The sequence below is a fragment of the Polyodon spathula genome, chromosome 2 (assembly GCF_017654505.1).
Source record: "Polyodon spathula isolate WHYD16114869_AA chromosome 2, ASM1765450v1, whole genome shotgun sequence".
NCBI lineage: Eukaryota > Metazoa > Chordata > Actinopteri > Acipenseriformes > Polyodontidae > Polyodon > Polyodon spathula.
In genome coordinates, this window is record NC_054535.1 from 102,442,380 (window position 1) to 102,463,391 (window position 21,012).

The 21,012-nt window shown below is 36.4% G+C and overlaps 1 protein-coding gene across 2 annotated transcripts in view; it reads left to right on the forward strand.

The window, feature by feature from the left end:
- LOC121306012 (cotranscriptional regulator FAM172A-like) overlaps nucleotides 1-21,012 on the forward strand; it is a 170,044-nt gene that overhangs the window by 87,097 nt on the left and 61,935 nt on the right. For both annotated transcript variants that reach the window (XM_041237747.1, XM_041237748.1), the window contains exon 8: nucleotides 1,330-1,449. In XM_041237747.1, coding sequence (XP_041093681.1) covers nucleotides 1,330-1,449 — 120 coding nt within the window. The remainder of the gene's footprint in view (nucleotides 1-1,329; nucleotides 1,450-21,012) is intronic.

Sequence of the window (21,012 nt, forward strand, 5' to 3'; positions counted from 1 at the left end):
TATTTTGACCAGTTGTCATTTTCTGCAAATAAATGCTCTAAATGACAATATTTTGATTTGGAATTTGGGAGAAATGTTGTCAGTAGTTTATAGAATAAAACAAAAATGTTCATTTTACCCAAACACATACCTATAAATAGTAAAACCAGAGAAACTGATAATTTTACAGTGGTCTCGTAATTTTTTCCAGAGCTGTGTATGTGTGAATACCAAAAGAAAAAATACATAGTATTTTATATATACTGCGATTGCGACTGAGTGTTTGATAATTGTGGATGTGCATTCTTGCTAGTGTTAGAATATGATTATATTTTTTGTGTTATTATTTTTATATTTCACCAGAAATGAACAGTTTGCACCTAAAACAGGGTGTGTGCATGCATGTGTATCCTTATTTCCAGTTCACAGCCTGAAATTATAAACAATGCATGTGTTATTGTCATACTTAGTATCTTTGAATTGCCCTGAAGATCTCTATTGAAACAGGCAAACAGTTTTTTTTTTTTCATCTTTTAACAACTTTGTTGCATCTGCTTTCAAGACAAGCCAGTTTTTGTTAAAATATCTTTTTTGTTGTTCATACTTGGTGACGATTTTATTTGTGTATTGGTTGAATGATTGTTGATGTATTTGTTAATCAATAATCGTCTGTGTTTGGCAAGAGTTGCGCATGCTGTCAACAATTGCAATTAGTGAGGTGCATTACAAGTACCACGTTTTTACAGAATTTATAGACCTTGTTTACCAGCCTGAACTTGTTTCAGAAATACAGTAAGCTGTGGATCACAAAGAAAATGCTTGCCTAATGAAAACCAGAACACACATAATTAAACAGAACAATGCATTTCACTCGTGTGGGGTATTACTGGAAATCAGAGTTGTGAAAATGCTAATGCATGTCTCTTTAATAATGTTTTTATAGCAAAGCTAAATGTTCTGAGTTTTATAGTAAATCAAATGTTATTTGTACTATTTCCTCATCTGTTTTTCAATTGTAACTTCACAATGTGTTCAATGATTTATACTTTTCCATTTGTATAGATGTGTTGTATTGATTAAGTGGCAAGCTGCAAATTAAGATTTAGATGTGACATTTAAGATACATAGAAGTTTTTTTTTGTATACAGTACATATTTTCTGCACTGTCTTTGCTGGTAGAAAACTTATAGCGGAACACGTGTGCTTTACTGTTTGAACTCCATATAAGATTCCTTCTTTATTTAAAAAAAGATACGTTTGACATACTGTTTTTATTTTTTATTGCCTGAAACATATTTGGTGTAAAATCATTAAGACTAAATTTGAAAACCTTTTTTTTTTTTTTTTCAGGAAAACAGTTCCCCCGAAGAACATGCCGTCTATGTGTGGGACAACTTTATATTCAAATCATCAGCGAAGAATATATTTTTTGTTGCTCACAGTTATGGTGGTCTTTCGTTCGTAGAACTGGTAAGCTGATCTGTTTGTTTTTTTTTTAATACTTTTATGACGCATTGTTTTAAATCAAATAACCATACGCTGAGTTGGTGCCTTTTAGATATTATGGGGGAAACCAGATAATGATTCAAAATAAATACAATTCAGTTTCTTTGAGAACATAGTTCTTCTGTAAATAATCCAGTTCATCCTTATCCTCGGGCAGATTTTTACTTCCTCTACATCTCAAAAGTAAAAGTAAAATTTAAACAAGTGGCTTAATAGATGGACATATATATATTTTTTAAACTGACTAAGAAATGCAAAATAGTGTTCTCATCATGGTGTAATGGTAGTACGTTAGCAAACTATCCTAAAATCTTCTATATAAAAACACTGTGCTTGCAGTTTGTCAGTATGGTAGGTGCTAGGTTTAGTTAACGCAGTGACAGTTAATGCAACAGCCAGGTTCTTTTTCCTTGAGTTGCATTGAAATAAGGTGTGAGCATTTTCTTCGTTTTTCCAAAACTTTTTTTTAGTGTTTGATGTGTTAAATATTCATGCTGTGCTTTGTCCATAACTAGCTCTGGTGTAGTATTTGTGTGGTCTCTCCTTCACGCTGCATTTTTAACACTATCATACCAACTGCAGAGAGCCATCACCAGGTATTTATAGGGGATGGTGAAGGTGCATGTTATCAAGCTTTAGAAAACCCCTGTCACATTTAATAATTAAGCTTTCTTTTAGGTATTTGCTTTTAATTCACGCAGTTTCATATTCAGTGAAATATTGCTGGTTTTGTTTTTGAGTTATGAACATGAAATGTGGTTGGCATTTGGTTTAGATCTGTTTGTTAAAATCGTTTATACAGATTGAAGCCCTGCTTGCTCATATCATTAAAAACATTAATGTTTCAATCTAGAAGTTATTCATATCTTGGTCAATCCCTTACAAATTGCATACGATATGCATTGTCAGTAATAAAGTCAAGTTGACTGCTACAGTAGTTTTACTGGGGAAAGGAGTTACAAACTGGAAAGCCAGTGTGTATTGAGCATTGCCTTGTTTATGTAAAGTAGCTTTATTATTAAGCATACACAGTACTGCACTGGATTTTCCTTTTTTAACATTGGCCTCCCAAAGTGTCAGTAAAGGGCATGAGATGGAAGCTGTGTGGCTGAACACTCTGGCATTCCCGTCTGCTTGTCTCCCCCCATCACACCGGTGGATTTTCTCTACTTTTGTTTTCCCTTTAGTTTCGTGCACACAGATGTCTACGAACAAAACTTGACTTTTGACCCCAAGGCCTTGGGGGTCAGAGTGCCCTGGGCCTGTGAAATTATCCCAGGCTAAGCAAAAGTCATCCCCCATCCGTACACAACTGCATGCCAGCGTGCAGGAAGTAGCCAGTAAGTAAGAAGTTAGAAAGGAGCTTTGTCGAGGAGACAAGATGGTCTTAGTGAGGAGCAGGGTCCTTGCACTAAAAAAACCCTGCAGGAGTTTGAATGCCTGGGCTGAAGAGTATAATACAGCCTCTGGTACATCCCGTGCACCCTTCATAAAGCAATGTAAACTTAACAGTGGGGAAATGTGCTGGGTCACGAAGCTTTAGTGTAGCATGATCCTTGTCAGAGAAGCATTGCACATGTCTTATCAGCAGCAAAAAAGACTGTGTCTGAGATTCATACACAGCTGTCAAGCACACATCTTAGAATTTATTTATTTATTTTAAATTCCTATAGCAAATATTTTAGTGTGTTCAGGGAATGTGGGAACAAAACGGATTCATTTGACCAGAAAGAAAGAAAGAAAAAGAAAATCTGTAGAGGGTTTGGGTTAATTATTGCCCCTTTTCAGTTCACTTTTCTGATCAAGTGCTTCAAAAGCATCCAGATTATTTCATGTGCTTTGTTTTATGATGTGTTCTGTGTTTGGTAGCGCTGAAGTGTTTTTATTGCAATTGTATTTCTTTAAAAACTGCATAGAGTATATAGAGTAATTATAGTTCCATCAAAGAGCAGCTGAAAGCCTTTGAATGAGAGAGTTTTGCTGCAGGGAGGATGGCTTTATGTCTGTGTGAATGCTGGCCTTTTTATCTGTATTAGAAGCTTGTAACTAGGGCAGTGGAGTGGGATTTTGCAGACTCTGCTGGTGTCTATTCTCATATGTCAGGACACTGGGGGTTTCAGGGGTTCGCTCTTGATTTCATTTCATTTCACAATGGAGGAGCCCTTTCTCAGACTGCCGTGGCATAATACACACAGGGTGGCACACATATCAGTCTCACTTAAAACATTATGACAAGAGTCATCAAAAGTTGAATTCTCAGCTACTCACATTGTGAGAGTTGTGTAAAGATGTGGGGCGATGCAGGATTTACTCCAGCATCCCACTGCAATGTGCTTAGTAACGCATCGATGGGATGAGATGTCTGCATTATATAAGGAATTATGTAAGATTGCTCAATTCATGCGTATGTGTGTGTCTGTATCTATGGCATCTGCCAAGGACACGGATTACAAATACCTGCAATATGGAAAGTGGAATTACCTACCGCTGGATTGTGGAATCTTGTCAGCTCTCTTGTTCTGAGGGAATATGCACGAAATCCAGTTTGGGAATTTTGAGTTGTGGCCAAAAAATGTGCAAGGTTGCACTGCATACTGGCACTGATTCAGTCAACTGCAGAACATGTCGGAGCTGAGCAGTGTGTGCTAGTGCAAGCCTTACATGTACTGCAGAACACAAAACTGGTACTGTATATGAGACCAAGAGATCAGAAAAAGGCATGTACTGAGTTTTGTTGCATATTTAGTGTATTATAAAGTAGGGTCAGCATCAAATACTTTATTTATTTTGTTCCTGTGTTCTGTAGCTCCAGCATTGAGTTTCAATTATGTCTGACTAACTATCTTTCAGTTAATCCAGTGCTGCGATGGAATTGCTAACTAACTGCCTCTTGTCTTTGATGTGACTAACATTGTCTAAATAAGTCTTTAACTAGCTTTCATCTTTCTGGAATGAGCAAATTAACGATGAACAGTAAACATTGTAAGCAGCAGTGAATTAGCTGACAGCTTGTTGGAGGAGTCTTAAGGGCTACTCTTTTTGTATAATTACAACATTATACCCTGGTTAAAAGACATTTTAAAACAACAATATTACAGTGTTGTAAACTTAGAGTGAGATATAATGTATCTGCTATAATGTATGAACAAAATAGTTATACAACAAACGTTGAGTTGAGTCCATTTACATGGTAAAATATTCTTGTTTTACATAGGAAAAGTTTTCAGCAAAGCCTGTAAGAAGTGTATGTGGTGGAGAAATGGAGAAATGGTTGTAAGGTTAATTTTCTTCTTAAAAATAATAAGTCAGTCTTCTTCAGGTAATCTTCAATCAAAACAGTTTAATTCGGGAACAGAGCGAATCCACAGACAGTACAGAATGGCAGGGTCCTATTTCCACCAATGAACAGAGCCAGACCCACTTTCTTGGAGGCGCGCCAGCCGCTGCCTCGTGATGATACCTTCGGTCGAAGTTTTGTGGATTAGATTGTGGTTCGCACCTCTGATTAAAATTAGCATTTTAAGTAGAAATAACGCATGCATAAACAAGGGTCATCCGCCTGAGATAACAACTGCTCGTTGATCACGACTCTCAGCTATGCAGGCACCTTTTGGCTGCGTGCAAAGCTACAGAGCTACAAGGATAGGGCAACGTCAAGCAGTAGATTTAAAAAAAGAAAAACCTTACATGGTAGGTAGAAAATAGGCAACCCTGGGGTTTTGTAGAAACCAAAGGCACATTTATATCTGTATTTCAAATTAATTTAACCAGGAGCAACTCTTGAAACAGAGCATCTTGTTTACAAGGGCACAGTTTCCCTAGTGAGTTAAAGAATAAATGAATAACCAGCTACCCTGCTGAGAAGGTAGCAGTAAGAATGTTAGGTATACAGCAGAGCTGCCTGCCATGCTATCCCCCTCTGAGTGGCAAAAATGAGGTCACAACACAACAGGGCACTTAGAGAAATAAAAAGCTCTTGTACATTCTGGAAGGAATTCTTGACATGCTAGGAAAACAGCTTTAACATGTCCTTTTGGTGGTTAATGTTTTATTCAGTTATATAAATATATATAAACATGAAATATCAAGGACTGTAATGAAGGGTACAAATTGTGAAATACCAGGGGAGCATAGGATTTTTCATCAGTTTGAGAGAAAAACTAAAAGTGATCACATACAAACAGTAAAAATAAAATTAATACTAATTATTAGAGCTCACTAGACTGGTATATTCGGAATTACTTTTGGTATTTTTTTTCTTATTTTTAATCGAACATATCAAAATAAAAGCTTACCATTTTAGATTTCATTCAAAACCTTTATGTTATGGTATAAAGTGGAGCTGGACTTGTGCTCCAGTTTATTAAATACTATAGAAACAGATACATCTACAAACTAATTTCAAGAGGCAGATGGTATTGACAGTGAATAACGTTTCCCCCGTAATACTTCAAAGTGGTGACAAGGCACAGGGTAATAAGAGATGAGCGGTCCTGTGCAATGGCTCTCTGGGGTTTGGGAGACTGCAGGAGAGTGGGATTGCTTTAACCTCTTGTGGACCTTCTTGACCTTGCCTGACACTGCCAGGTAGCAACACAAAACCCAACAGCTTCTGACAGCCTGAGAATCGGTACACAGGGGCAACACAGTTCTGTTAGCCTCAGGCATCCCATGAAGACGGTTGCCAGTGACTGGAAGCTGTTGTGAAACTAGCTATTGATAGCTGTCACATGGGAACTTCTTTCTGTAGCATCAGTTTATGAAAGGGGAAGGGGTTTGGAAAAATGGAAGAGGTACACTATTTTTATTTGTGTATGTGTTCTTTTTACTTGATAACTTAGTGTTTGAGACTGAATGCATTTTAGGGTTTGCAGATATTAAATTGTGGCTAACCTTTGTGCCTCACATTCTTAGTGCTTTCTGATTTAGTTTTTCATACATGAAAAATAAATAGTACTAAAAGTAGACAAACTTTGTGAAGTCTTTGTCAGTGTGTTCTGTTGTTGAATTACTAATCTCTATATTCTCTGAGTGTTCCAAAGCGTATTTGTTGTTCACATTTCAGTGGCCAGCTGCTAACATTGGCATCACAATTCACCAAGCTTTGAATTCAGAGCTCCCCACAGCAATAGTAATGTTTAATCTGTAAAATAAAAATAAAAAATTACCCTATCTTCAACCCTATCAGCGTGAACCCTCTCTATAAACAAGACTTACCTCTAAAGTACCAGTTCTTTCAGCCTTTAACAGGCAGAGCGAGTTTGCAAACAGTACAGATCATTCAGCAACATTTTCTTTGTCCATCCCACATCATCTTTGGACCACTTCTTGCTAGAGCATTTTAAATGAAAGCGAGGAGTACAACTTTTAAACAAGTGTCCAATTCACAACACTTGACTGAACCAAACACACAGTTAGCTGTTACCAATTTAAGCAAATCTGTATTGTTGTTTATGCATTATGAGCATCAACAAAGCCTCCACTAGTGTTTTCTACTATTATACCAACCTTGACTTGCATAAAGAAGGAAAAACATTGAGTAAAATAGCTCGCATCACTCGATTTTCAAGGTGTGGTATCCGAAGCATAATCAACTAGTACATCATCTGTAATTGACAAAACCAGGACTGGAAGACCCAAAAAGCTGTCTAACAAGGATGAGCAATACTTGAAGATAATATCCAATACAAAGCAGACAAGCATTGAATTAACAACAGAACTGACAGAAGGCACAGGTGTCGTTGTCCATCAAATCAGTAGTATGAATGTCACTCTTGAAATCAGGACTTAAAGGACTTGTTGCAGTAAGAATACCTCTGTTAAGAAAGGGGAACGAGAATAAAAGGCTAAAATATGCAGAAGAACACAGAAATTGGACTATGGAACAATGGTCAAAGGTGCTTTGGACTTTTGATTGACTTTTTTCAAGCAGACCAAAATAGGTAGCAATTTGTTCAACCCAAACATTGAATCAGACTGGTAAGGTTTCATTGTAAAACATACACGATTGTGTATGCAGATCTTGTAGTGTAGTTTGGTTTTATTTTCCTACTACTAATAACATCAACAATGTTGACACGTTATCTTTGTTAACAATGTGACAACACTGCCTTTCCCATTCACTTCTGCCATTAAAGAACTGCACACCACATTTCAGCTGCATTTAAAAGCAGCTAGAGTGCCTGCTGGAGTCCCCTCTTCTGGCACTTGTTGATTTGCTAACTGTACAAACAGCTGTTGGGACATGGGAAATCCCTGCCAGCAACAGAATAAAAAGAACAACAACTCAACAGACAAACAAATCACAGCAAAGAGACCCAAGAAACCGAAACAAGTTTTAAACCATTTCACTTTTAAAACAGACAAGAACTTGACAGACAGTGACTGTACATTTGAAATAGACACAGAATAATAAGCTTGGGCTGGAATTAAACCAGGGGCTACCGTATCCAGAGGAACAGTCAGAAACTGCTAACAAAGCAAGAAATCCACAACGCATTTGTTATGTATTGATTGATTTATAATTAATAAGATGTTAAACCATAAAACACTTGACTCATTGTAGCAAATCCTACGGAAGCTGCCCAATTAAAACTTCCCGTTTGCTCCTTTTACAGTACCTGGCCTGCTTTCCAAGGTCAGTGTAAGGTTGGATAACGATCTGCTGTCAAATTGAAATATAAACCGGAAGACACATTTATTATTACTTTATTAAATTTTTAATTAGTAGGATTCATTGGACACATTGAGTTTTTATCCTGACAAAACAAATACATACATGCAATAAATAAATAAATAAAGAAGCCCAGTAAATGGATTTTGGTAATATAGTCCAGTTGCACGGATGGAAATGGGTTATGGATGTTGCATGCACAGTTGGGTATGGTTTGGCATAACTGGATAGTTTATGGTCTAAGCAGTTTGTACTTGCAAATTGTATTTCTGTGGTAATAAGAATGTTAGAATATCGTTTGTAATGTGCAGATATATCTGTAATACATCTGTAAGTACAGATGAACAGTGTATTTGACCTAATCACTTCCTGTGGCACCTAATCCATTCCTGTGTTGTATGTGAAACAGTGTAACAGTGTAACAGTGTATGTGTAACAGTGTGTATCTGTAACATAGTGTATCATGTAAGACAAATACAAATCTCAACACAATAAAAGATGTATTTGAATATTAATAAATCAAATAAAAGGTCAAACAGTTGATCAACAGAGCATCACATTACTTTAAAATAACTCCTTACTGATACAAATGCATTGTTATCAGTACAGTCCACTATGTTGTATTGTTTCTGCTCTGAAATGTTCCATTTACACATGTGCCCCTTGGCACTTCATAGGACTGAGGGCCCTCCTTAAGCAGCACCAGAGTATTAGTGCAGCCGCTTTGAATTTGATTCCATGAGTGTCAGTGTAATTATCACACTGCTTTCTTTGAAGCAAATGTGACCATGGACTTTAGGGGTTGAATCCTAATGGTAAGTAAGAGCGACTGTTATCTGAAATCGGTAGAAGCTTCCAAGCAAGGAATAAAGTTAATGCATGTTCTGTAACAGATACAAGGTAAGTGGACTCTCTATAAGCTTGATTAAGCTGCTGTGCCTGACTGTCAATATCTGTGGACTGCGTTATACCTTATCCTGTCACCTGTTGCTTTTGCAAAACAGACTCACCATTGCCAGCAGTGGTTCCTCTAGAAAAATTGGACATTGTTAACAAGTATAATATTTCAGTTAGTTTTAAGATTAAGCAACATTCCTCGCTGAGTATTTATTATTTTGTATGTTGTACAGAATAAGTTGCAGTTTAGAAATGTACTGCATACTGGTAAATACTGTAACAGCAACACTAATTCACCTGGTCATCCAAATACACGTGTGTGTGTGTAATACGAAATATTACAATTAAAATGAACAAGAGCAATTTGACACCAGATACCATATTAAAAAAATACAGGTGCCAACTTGAGGTTTAATAAATGCTACTGTTTTATTGAGTGTTACTGGAGGTGTTTAGATAAAAAAGGAAGGGAAGGTCCTGCTTTTAAAGTGCCTTCTTATTGAGATTGTCTTCATTTCCCCAGCATTATGTGTTAAAGGTAATACTGCCTAGTAAGTAATCTACATTAATCATGTTTCTAATCCAGTTGTCAAATGATGGAAGTGAAAAGACTTGGAGAAGGTTTTCAGTGTTACAGTATTTTTATGCACACGAATGTTGCCATGGCAATGTAATTGAAAATCATTATGTCTCAAACAAGTATTGTTGAAGTGACTACGTTAATTCACCTCCTTTTGAGTCTTGTCCTTTCTTCCCTTTTTTTTTTTTTTAAATCTTCATGCCTGTTGTGTAAAGATTTGAAAAATGTTCCTTTGCAGCTTGCTGTTGAAACTACCTTAGTTTAATAGTTCACTTGAATCTTCAGGGATTCATCATTACATATTTACTGGCTGCGGCTGATATAGCTGTAAGCTTTTATCAAATCCCATTGATGTATTGCGCATGTTCCCTCCCTAGGTTACAGGACGTGCTTCTATTTGCATAAGGCCCTGGGCAAGGTTCTTTCTAGCATTGATTGGTCTGTCCAAAGGAGGCTGATGTGTTCTCGTATTGATCACTTTGTTTTTCCCGAAGACAGTGCTACACAGAGTTCATCTCAAACATTGCAGGGGAAGTGAAAACTTTACCAGATATCTTAATAATGTTTAGGTTCCTGACATGAGCGTAAACTGGTGCACTGTAGCATCAGCACAGCACAGCTCAGAGTACTGCAGCTCTGCTCTTCCCAGAGACCCAAGAGTGGAGGCAGAGAACGGAGCGCAGATGTTTTGCCTCTACCTCTTCTCGTGATACCTGAGTCTCTGAGAATTATCTGGCTTCCAGCTAAAATCAAGGCTATTCCCCTTACGAAGAGCACAGAACTCAGAGACTATATATATATATATATATATATATATATATATATATATATATATATATATATATATATATATATATATATATTCTCCCCCTTAGCCTGCCTGTCTGGTTAACACTTCTTGCCTTGCAGCTGTTGGCCCTTTCTCAGATTGGGCTCATTGGCATCCTGTGATGATGATGGCTTGATATTGAAACTTTGTTCTGCAGGTGACTGTAGTTTTAGGAAGGGTTTTGAAGTGGACTTGCTCCAGCAATGTATTGTTTTTTTGAGGGTTCTCCAGATGGGGAAACTGTAATGCCCTCGCTTCAGCTCTGCAGGCATGTTCTGCTATTGGAAACCTTCACTGCATTGAAGCAGTTCAAGTTTATAGGATCTGAATGTGTTGGGTTAATTTTGGGTACTTGTCACAAGCAGTCTAGAAAAGGGGCATAGCAGTATCCATGAAAGCTTGCAAAGGTCTTTTAGCATGTCCTATTAGGAGTTCTTATTAAACACTTTCTTTATAGTTTATTAATGTGGGTTTCTTTATATATATATATATATATATATATATCTGTCTTAGCCAAGCATCAACTAAGTGTCTTGATCTTTCCTTAGAAGGTATCAATATGACCTAAAGTAGTTTGAAGCTTGTGTTTTCTGTTGTAGCTGAACAAATGTCACTGGTCACTGAACTCTGTGACTTTAAGAGCTTACCTTTCAGTCTGTGTGACTCCCAAAGGCTTTTAAAATAATAGCCAAAAGCAGTAGTTCATTTATTTGTAGATAAATTACATTTGAACAGTGTGAGTTTATTGACTAAACCTTTGGTCTAGCAAATGTGACATGAGAATCACAAATATATTAGCATTTGGAAATGAAAACACAAAACAAACAAAAAACAGTTAATTTAGGGGTTTCAATTTGTACATTGTTTCGAACCACAGTACTAATGTAATATTATTGATGTTTTTGTGTTTTACTGGTTGGCTATCAGTTTCCTTTACACGATTAATTGTTATGTTGCTTCAAAATCAACATCCTCTTTAAATCCAGAAATCAGTAATGAACTGTTTTATGTAGTGCTATAAGGTTTTATGTAGTGTAAATCCTGCATATCTCGTGTGGTTTTCTGCAGCCCTCAGATGCAGTGTTCCACAGTCAGGAAGGCTGTCTGATTGGTAGTTCTCTGGAGACTTCTACATGTTCAAAATTGACAGTAAAAAAGAAAATGCAAGAAGCACAAGCAGCAGTGGAAAATCAAAGTGTCCTAATTGACCTGACTAACTGTAACTGAGAACGGCTACTGCATGTTACAGGGAGTTCGAAGGACTGTGGCCTCTCAGAGAGTTGTCACAGTTATTGGTTTTAGGTTCTGATTGAATCAGAGTGTTCACGCTGGGCTCTGGCCACTTCAGTTTAGTCATTCAGACCATGCCTCCTGCGCTATGTATTCAGCAGTTCCTATTAGACATCTTCACAGTGAGTGATTCTTCTGGACTTTCTGACATCCGCTTTCATGCATGGCCTGTTATTCTGAGCTGCCTGGAACATTAAAAACATCTTGGCCATGTCAGAATTTTTTGTCATACTTTTTTTTCCTTCTCTCCCTGATACGAGGTCCCTAGTGACTGAAATCTCTCTCTCTCTCTCTCTCTCTCTCTCTCTCTCTCTCTCTCTCTCTCTCTCTCTCTCTCTCTCTCATATTATTTTATATTATTTTATTTCTGTTGGTATAGACACTAGGGGGCACTGCTTATCCTTTGTTTCCCATTTCTCGTGATGGGGGAAAAATGGCGAAGACTCATATCTGATTTCTGTAAATCTGCATTTATTAATAATAGAAATCATATTAAGACACTCCTGGGTCATTTAATCCACTTTGTATTTTTTTTCTGGTCTAAAGTCAGCATTCAGTGTTTGTCTAATGGAGGGAAGCAGTTTGCTGTGAATCAAGTATAGTACTAAAAACCTCTTTTTGGTTACAATGACTTTTTTTTTTGGTTTAGTTTTTGTTTAGTCGTTCTTGGCAAAGCCACGAACACAAATGTTATCCTGCAATGATGGTCAGATCCCTTGCCAGCTGTGTTGTTAGCGAGCAAATGTGATGAGCTGCCTTGGAGAGGCCTGTGAGTGAGACCATTGCAGGGTTACTGTAATCACTTTGAACTCGGGTCAGGGTAAAAAAGATGAGCGCAGAATACAGTGAGAAGCCAGGGTGGAGAAAAGAATGCTAGTAAGAAAACAGAGACTTGTTTAAAGATCCATTTCTGGGCTGGCTGTTTAAATTTTAACTTTCTTTAATGATAAAAAAGAAAAAAAAAACATTGAATCCCAAAGTGCCAGTAATGAGTCCCAGTATTATCTAATTCTGCCTGTTAACATTTTATTTATTTATTTATTTTAACCAACATCTTAAGCAATCATTTTGACATGATTTTTAATTATGGACAATCCTGGGATTGATCATTTTAAAATATTTGTTCTTGAAGTTTTGGAGTTTATAAATAGGCACATCCCAAAGTGACATTAAATAAATTGCATTTATTACATTATTTGAAAGTGTCAAACATGCCAAGTAACAAAGAAACAGCTAAACTACACATCACTTGTGAAGTGTATGATTGTACCAGGAGCTAAAAATGACAAGATAATAACTGCATTCTGCTTACCTTTTAAAACTGCTTTACATGTCTGTTATTCTTATAAACTAATAAATACAGTATTTTCTTTTAAAATGGCCTTTATTTAAGGCTGTAATTTACAGCAGGTCCATTAGAAATAATGAGCCCAGACAATTTTGGTTTAATAGTTTAAAAGGTAATTTTTGAACTTTTTGGAAGATTTTTTATTTTTTTTGTTTTGCTGTCTGCCTGTGTTTTATGCTGAGTGGTGAATAGGCTTGCCATGGACAGACAGACAAGGTTTAAAATAAAAAAAGCTAACCTTTTGGTGAAGAACTGTGGAAGGAACAGCTCATTCATTTTAACTTGGGGGCAGGTGAACTAGAACACAGAGCCTTTACTGCCAATGTCTTTGGCTGTATAGACATGTTTAAATGATCATTCATCCATATTTCTGTTTGGAAAATCGATGTATTCGCCAGTAATGCAACTCGTCAGCACTTCACAGTTACACAGCAGATCATTGTGCTTGATATTAAAAGATGATTATTATATAATGTATTATTCATCTAATAAAAATAGTGAATTCAAATGTATGTTATTTTATGATCTATTGCAGAAGCGAAGCATGATTATATTTTTCTTTCTCTCTCTCTCTCTCTCTCTCTCTCTCTCTCTATATATATATATATATATATATGCATATGCATTCTTAACAGAGCTTACATTCCAAGGCGTGTTGCAGAGCGTCTGTGAAACTATGAAGAGCACATGAGATTTTAGAATAATTTGACACTTATTTGTAAATAAGAAAGGCTGAATTTGTAAGAGATGTGTGTGTCTGTGTGTGTGTTTTTTTTTTTTTTATCCTACATTGCTTTATGAACAACCTTCATACAGCTGAACAAAAGAAAAGTTTAAATGCCTGCGTTCAAGATGCTTGCATTTCTTGGGTCATTTTCTGGTTACACTAGAATCTGCTTCAACTCAACAGCAGCCATGAATGTTTTGAAGTACATTAAGTACCATTGTTCTTTTTTAAAGAGTGTCCAGATGCACTTTTCACAGTTGTGGAAATTTTTTTTTTTCTTTTTTTTTAAAGGAGTTTTTTCAGGTCAGCCCCATTTATTTTTTTCTTTATAATTTCTCTTATTTTTGTAGTCATTTCAGTGTGCAACTGTAATGCTATATTTCATGTTTTAAAAAATAATATTTATAAATAATGACTAACTGAAAATGCAAATGTTAAAACCATGGTGCAATTAGAATTCAGTTTTATTTAAAAAAAAAACTGTTCTTCTAGTTTGGAGCACTAAAATACTGAAGGTTAAATATTTAACTAAATATATAAAGCAGAGAAACAATGTAAATGATATATATTTTAATAAAAATAGAAACGTTTGATTTCCATTTTTCCAATTAAGCAGGTGTAGAGCCAAATATGAGACCACATACATGTACAAACTAAAATACAGATTAGCTTAAAGAAGGTACTAACTATTTATTTAAGTGCAGGGAATAAACTATAGTAAAAAGTTATTATTTGCTAGCAGTAATAAGTGGTTATGAATGTTTTGTATTCCATATCTTCCCATATCATAGTAATTAATCTGCCACTTGGGGGTGATAGTACATTACCTGTTTCCACATTAACCAGTGGGGAAATGCCAGATTAATCAATAAAGTAGTGGGAGCATGTGCTATATTTAGCATGTAATAATTCGAAAGTTTTATTTTGTGGGACAGATCGTCTTCAACCGATCTGATGCCTGCACTGTTGTAATGGATTTTTTCCTCCTCCTGGTGGAATGTTGCTGTTGGCTATACAAAGTTAATTTCAGATTTCATTAATTTCTGAGACAAGTGTAGTGCAGCAAAGAATACCAGGAACATTGCTGTAACTTATCAGCCATTACCGTACGCTAGGAGAGAGACAGTGTTAATGCAAAGGGCACACACGTTCAACATAAGTGTCACAAAGCTTTTTAATAAAAAAAGTCCCGAAGCTTTGAAAGAGGAGGAAAGTGAAAACAAAACTTTCGAATCTATTTGAACACCTCCGAAGGGTAACTGGTCGCTTTTTCAATCTGCTGCTGATAAGTGCTGTCGTTTACTCGCAGACATCATGGGTTTTGAAGTGTGGTTTCTGAGTTACTGCAGTGCTTGATTTAGGCTTGCTCCTAAATGAGCCGAATGTACTCCATTTGGCATTATTCTTGCAAGGGTGACTCAGGCAATTCTTAGTTTAGTGAAACAGCAGGGAAATCAAAGTAGTCAAGGGTAAATATTCTAAAGTTACCTCGAAAAAATTAAATCCTTATCTAAAATCAAGGTATTTGTATTTCAGTACACTACACTGAAAGGTATCAATCAGTTTTGATACACGTTAACAGTACACTAAAACTGTATCCATAATCAGTAGAGCACTAAATGTCTTTTTTTTTTTTTTTTTTTTTTTTTTTAAGATAGCTGAGATTTAACCTTTACAGTACTGCTCATTATAGTCATAGCTGCTGTTTGTAGAGGCGTCACAAGTAGTGTAATCAGACTAGTGTCCAAAACGCCAGTCCTCGAAGGGATGTCCCGATTCAGGTTTTTATTCCAACCCGAAAACAATGCAGAATGCTCGGACCAAAAACCCACAAGCATTACCTGGCATAACTCTTAAGAACTGGAACTGTATAACCCAGCAGTAGTAAAGGTGTGCCTCTTACTTTGTTGAAAGTCATCATTGCAAGGCATTCACTTACTATAAAATGGCTAGTAAGATTTAAGTTTAAGAAGAACAAAGTCTTGAACAAAGAAGACTAAGTGGCGACCTAATTCAAGCATTCAAAATTCTAAAAGGTATTGTCAGTGTCGACCCAAGGGACTTTTTTGACCTGAAAAAAGAAACAAGGACCAGGGGTCACAAATGGAGCTAAGGAGCAGTTAGGTTCACAATGTAGTGGCACTAGCCTGAGTTATAGCAGTTTTACTGAGACTACATGAGCAGTTTTATCCAGTTTTCCAACCGTGAGTCAGTGATCCAAAACCGTGTTAAAACAGGGTCATCCCCATGTGTGTGCTTAAAGGACGTCAGTTTAAACTGCCCTAACATACTTACAACTATTATTATATCTTATAAATCATCAGAAAGTTTAATTATACAAACATTTCATAGAGGAAATGAGTGAGATGACACATGGGAAGGAAAAATTTAATGGGCCAGCAAGTCCCAGCACTGAAAGAAAAAGAAATATCGAGGTTGACTTTCTATTTTACAGCACAGCTTAAAGGCTGAGAGCCAAGTGAAGACGACACATACAGTCGTGTCAATATTCTGCAGTTTTTAAACAGCTTTTTAATTCAGTTTCTTTACGACAGAGTAATAATATAGCAGTCAATTGAAAATTAATGAAGATGTTATCATTGCACCTTATGTCTGTTTTATTAAGTATTTCATAATGAGCACAATGGTATAATTAGCAGTGATAGTATGATTTCACTTTATTGAGGAATGATAATTAGAAATGTGTATTATTAGCAGGCTTACCACGTGCATACCTATTATTGTCCTATGTAATCACTTTTTTTGCGTGCGCGCAAAAATAATAATTCAGCATTCTAATTTCTTGTTAAGTGAACAGTTTAATATTATTAGTACACCTGCAAAATGACAGTCGACAAGACAAATAGAAAAGTGACGGTCGACCTCAGAAACTGGTGGTCGACTAATCTAAAGCAGGCTGTTTTCAGGGATGGAAATGCAGTTAACATACAGTGTGTGTGTGTGTATGTGTATATATATATATATATATATATATATATATATATATATATATATATATATATATATATATATATATATGTGTGTATATATGTGTATATATATATATATATATATATATATATATATATATATATATATATATATAAACAAGCAGTTTCAAAATATGCTCAAACAGCAAAGTGTTACGAACCAGTATGTTCACAAATAGAGCACCAACAATGATCAAATAGATCAGGGGTGTCCAATCCTGGTCCTGGAGGGCCGGTGTCCCTCCTGGATTTTGTTCCAACTGTGTCCTAAATTACTTAATTGGACCAATTATTACCAATTATTGTTCTAATTAAGTAATTTTAGGGCACAGCTGGAACAAATACCAGGAGGGACACGGCCCTCCAGGTCCAGGATTGGACATCCCTGAAATAGAAGATTGATTCATATTTCTTTTAAAGTGGCGACCAGTTGACAGAGTAGACTATTCAACTCAAATTAATAGACGTTCTGCATGTGATTGCATGACTTTTTTTAAAATTAGAAATAGAAGCAAGTTTTCTTAAGAGACGTCTTTTACTGAAGGGATTGTATTTTTTGTTTTGTTGCATTTGCAGAACTGTCCGCAACCACTTTGCTTGTCTATATGCTTAGTTTCCTGCGTTTTGGTGTTTTGTTTTTGATCTACCGATATTCGTTGTTACAGATACAGTGGGATGTAAATGCACATGAACATCTTTATTTAGGAGAAAAAAAATATTATTTGTTTTCTAACTGATGTTTGTTGTTGTTGTAGCATTAATTATAAAATGGTAAATCCTAACAAGCATATGTAGAATAACTATAGCAATGTATTAAAATACATTTTAATAGCTAATATGTGACTGCTTTATAAAACGTAGTAGTAACAGTGCAAATAAATAAATAAAAACAGTGATGCACTAAATGCAAAGACATACAACTAATTTAAAAAAAATGATTTTGTTTTAAAAATAATTGTGGTTTTATTGTGTGATGCAAATTTATAGTATAAGTTTAGACAAAGCGTGTAAACAAGTATTGCAAGTTAAGAACATAAATACAAAAGCAACATTAGTTTCTTATGATTTTCCCATAGTTACATAGTGCAGTACTTACAAAAGGGGTTATGGGCCATTCTCTGCTAGAGGTACGATGATAATGAAAAGGAATGCTTCAAAGTGAAATAATTCGTTTACTTTACTGTTAAACTATAGTTGAATCCATGTTATACGAGTCATTGTCATAATAAACATTTGCTCACAAGTTTACTTTTCAGCACCCTTCAGCAAAGGATTACATGGATATTTTTTTATACACATTGATATATATTATACATATATAGATATAGTAATCATATATATTAAATCATATATTATATATATATATTATATATATATATATATATATATATATAATATATGTGTATACTGCTAACTTTACAACTCAATATAAAAAATGGTTCAGTTATACTAAGCAAACAGTATTTTGAACATAGAGAGTTAACAGTGTAAAAGATCAAATTCTTTCAGTGTTACTGCTATAACAAAACAAAGTATCTATCACCAACAGCAAAATTTACAAGCATTGGCAAGAAACCCAGGTTGTCTGATCGCTCAACAAGACCCACTTAATATGTGTTTTTTTTAACTCCCAAGATTTTGAGGATTTGGTGGTGTTCATTTTTCCATTTGCTCTTCTAATCCTAAGAGCACTGTCCACCCCGTAACCAAAGTATATTGCCAATGGGAACAGAAAGCAATAATGATTTTTATTATTCTATCATTTTTAATAAGGTTCGGTTGCTTTTGCTGTGTTGACATAACAGCGGCATGAAGAATTCCTTTTATCTTTTTTTTTGCAACCAAAGAGACAGACATCATGCAAGGTTTCCTGGCATTCTGCGAATAAGCACGCCGCTCCTTATCCTCAGCATTTGTTTCCAATAGGTGTCAACCATTTTCTGCAGTGTCAGTAATTGTTTATTAAGCTTCCTTTTCCTAGTGGCCTCGCTGACGTTATTGTAGAAAGTGCCTCTCCTTTCCAGATTTCCGGCGTGTCAATCATTGAATGGTTTCGGAGCCCTTCGTTTTTTCCTCTTCGCCATCCCTTGCACGTGGCAGCCCTCTTTAAAACAGGAAAGGAAGGGGAAGTTATTGCTGCACTCTCCTGGCCGCCTACAATAATAAATCATAACTTGCCGTGCCGCTAACTGGAGACCAGGAGAATTATCTTCATAAATGCATGTGACCTTAACAGTTTCAGCTTGCACACACACCAGCTCCCAGTGGCCCCAGCGGTGGATAGGTTTTTCCTTCCTGAAGTTAGACAAAAGGTTGCTGGAACTAAAGCCTGGGCTTCAAAGGACAGGGAAAGTTAATGTTTTCTTATCCTGTTGCAGTGTTGAAGTGAAGTACAACTGGTGGTATTTGAACAAGCAGGGTGCGGGCCGGGCCATGCCCTCCGTCTGTCTCAAAGCCGCTCAGCTTTGTGTAACCCTTGTGGTCAGGTCTCTTCTCTCCAAATTAAATAGTGTAGCCCTGAAGACATGTCATGAAAGGAAGTGGTTGCTGCTTGGTAGTGGAGCACAGCGTTGGACAATTAGAAATTGCAGACATCACTAATTTTAGTGTAAGTTTAATAAATTAGCACAGTGAACACACTTTCATTTTAGATCTGGGACAAACATGAGTTTTTCTTTTAAAATGTAAACAAATGTAGTTTTATTAGCTAAAAAAAAGGATAACACCGTGTAACAATTTTTTTTTTTTTTTGGTTCCTGGGTAGTAAGTGTTATTTCCTAATTGCTTATGCCTCAAAAGTATAGAAAATGTCTATTATTCCCCACAAACTTTGCTTTTGTGACCAGGACAGTGATATTTTGAAATGTACCTATTTCCAGAACATTCCAGATAGATTCAGTGCTGAGTAAACTTGGAGTAACTTCTAGAACGTTCTAGAACTTTCCAGTAATATAAATAGTAGTATAAATACAGGGGCCTTAAGCCCACCAGTTCAGTTTAGTTCCAGCTGCCTAAATGGATGCTTATCTGCATTTGTCTGAGATGGCATCAAGGGGCTGCAATGGTAGCATTCCTGATGGGTCTCCAAGGCGGTTTTACCAAGTTTCCCTGCTATCTTTGCCTTTGGGACAGCAGGGACACCAAGGCGCACTACCATAGGCGGGACTGGCCACAGCGGACCGAGTTCTCTGTGGGGAGGAACAACGTCAAGTGGGAGCCACTGGTGGACCCCTGGAAGGTGCTGATGCCACCACTGCATGTCAAATTGGGCCTTATGAAACAATTTGTCAGAGCTCTAGATAAGGAGTTGGCAGCCTTCAAGTACCTTCAAGACTTCTTCCCTAAGCTGTCTGAGGCAAAGGTCAAAGCCGGTGTCTTCGTCGGACCACAGATAAAGAAGATCATGGAGTGCAATGAATTCCCCAAGAAGCTCACTAGTAAGGAGAAAGCGGCTTGAAACAGCTTTGTCGCAGTGGTTCGGGGCTTCCTGGGCAATAACAAGGCCGAAAACTATGTGGAGCTGGTTGAGACTGGTGAAGAACTACGGCACAATGGGCTGTAGGATGTCCCTCAAAGCCCATACCCTTGATGCTTATCTTGATAAATTCAAGGAGAACATGGGAGCGTACTCGGAGGAGCAAGGCCAGCGCTTCCACCAGGATATACTGGACTTTGAATGCTGTTACCGAGGACAGTATAACAAGAACATGATGGGAGACTACATTTCGGGGCTGATTCGTGAAAGTGATTTACAGTATAATCGTAAATCCCGAAAAACTACTCACTTCTAAATCTTTTGTAGTCATGTTTGTATTACTTTAGTATAAATACATGTTAATTTGGATTCATATGTTGTTTTTTTCTGACTTTATGTGAACGAAAAGACACAAATTCACCCGTTTTCTCATTGGAAATGGGTCAGTTTCAAAATATTACTGTCCTAGTCACAAAAGCAAAGTTTGTGGGGAATAATAACCATTTTCTATACTTTTGAGGTATAAGCAATTAGGAAATAACACTTACTACCCAGGAACAAAAATTGTGTTACATAGTGTAATTAATACCTTAATACCATATATTTAAAATTATTAAAATAAACCTGGTATCATACCAAAATACCTTATGAACATGTTCTGTTATAGGAACAGATATGAACATGGTTTTTGATCAGTATCTGTCCACTAATAATTCAT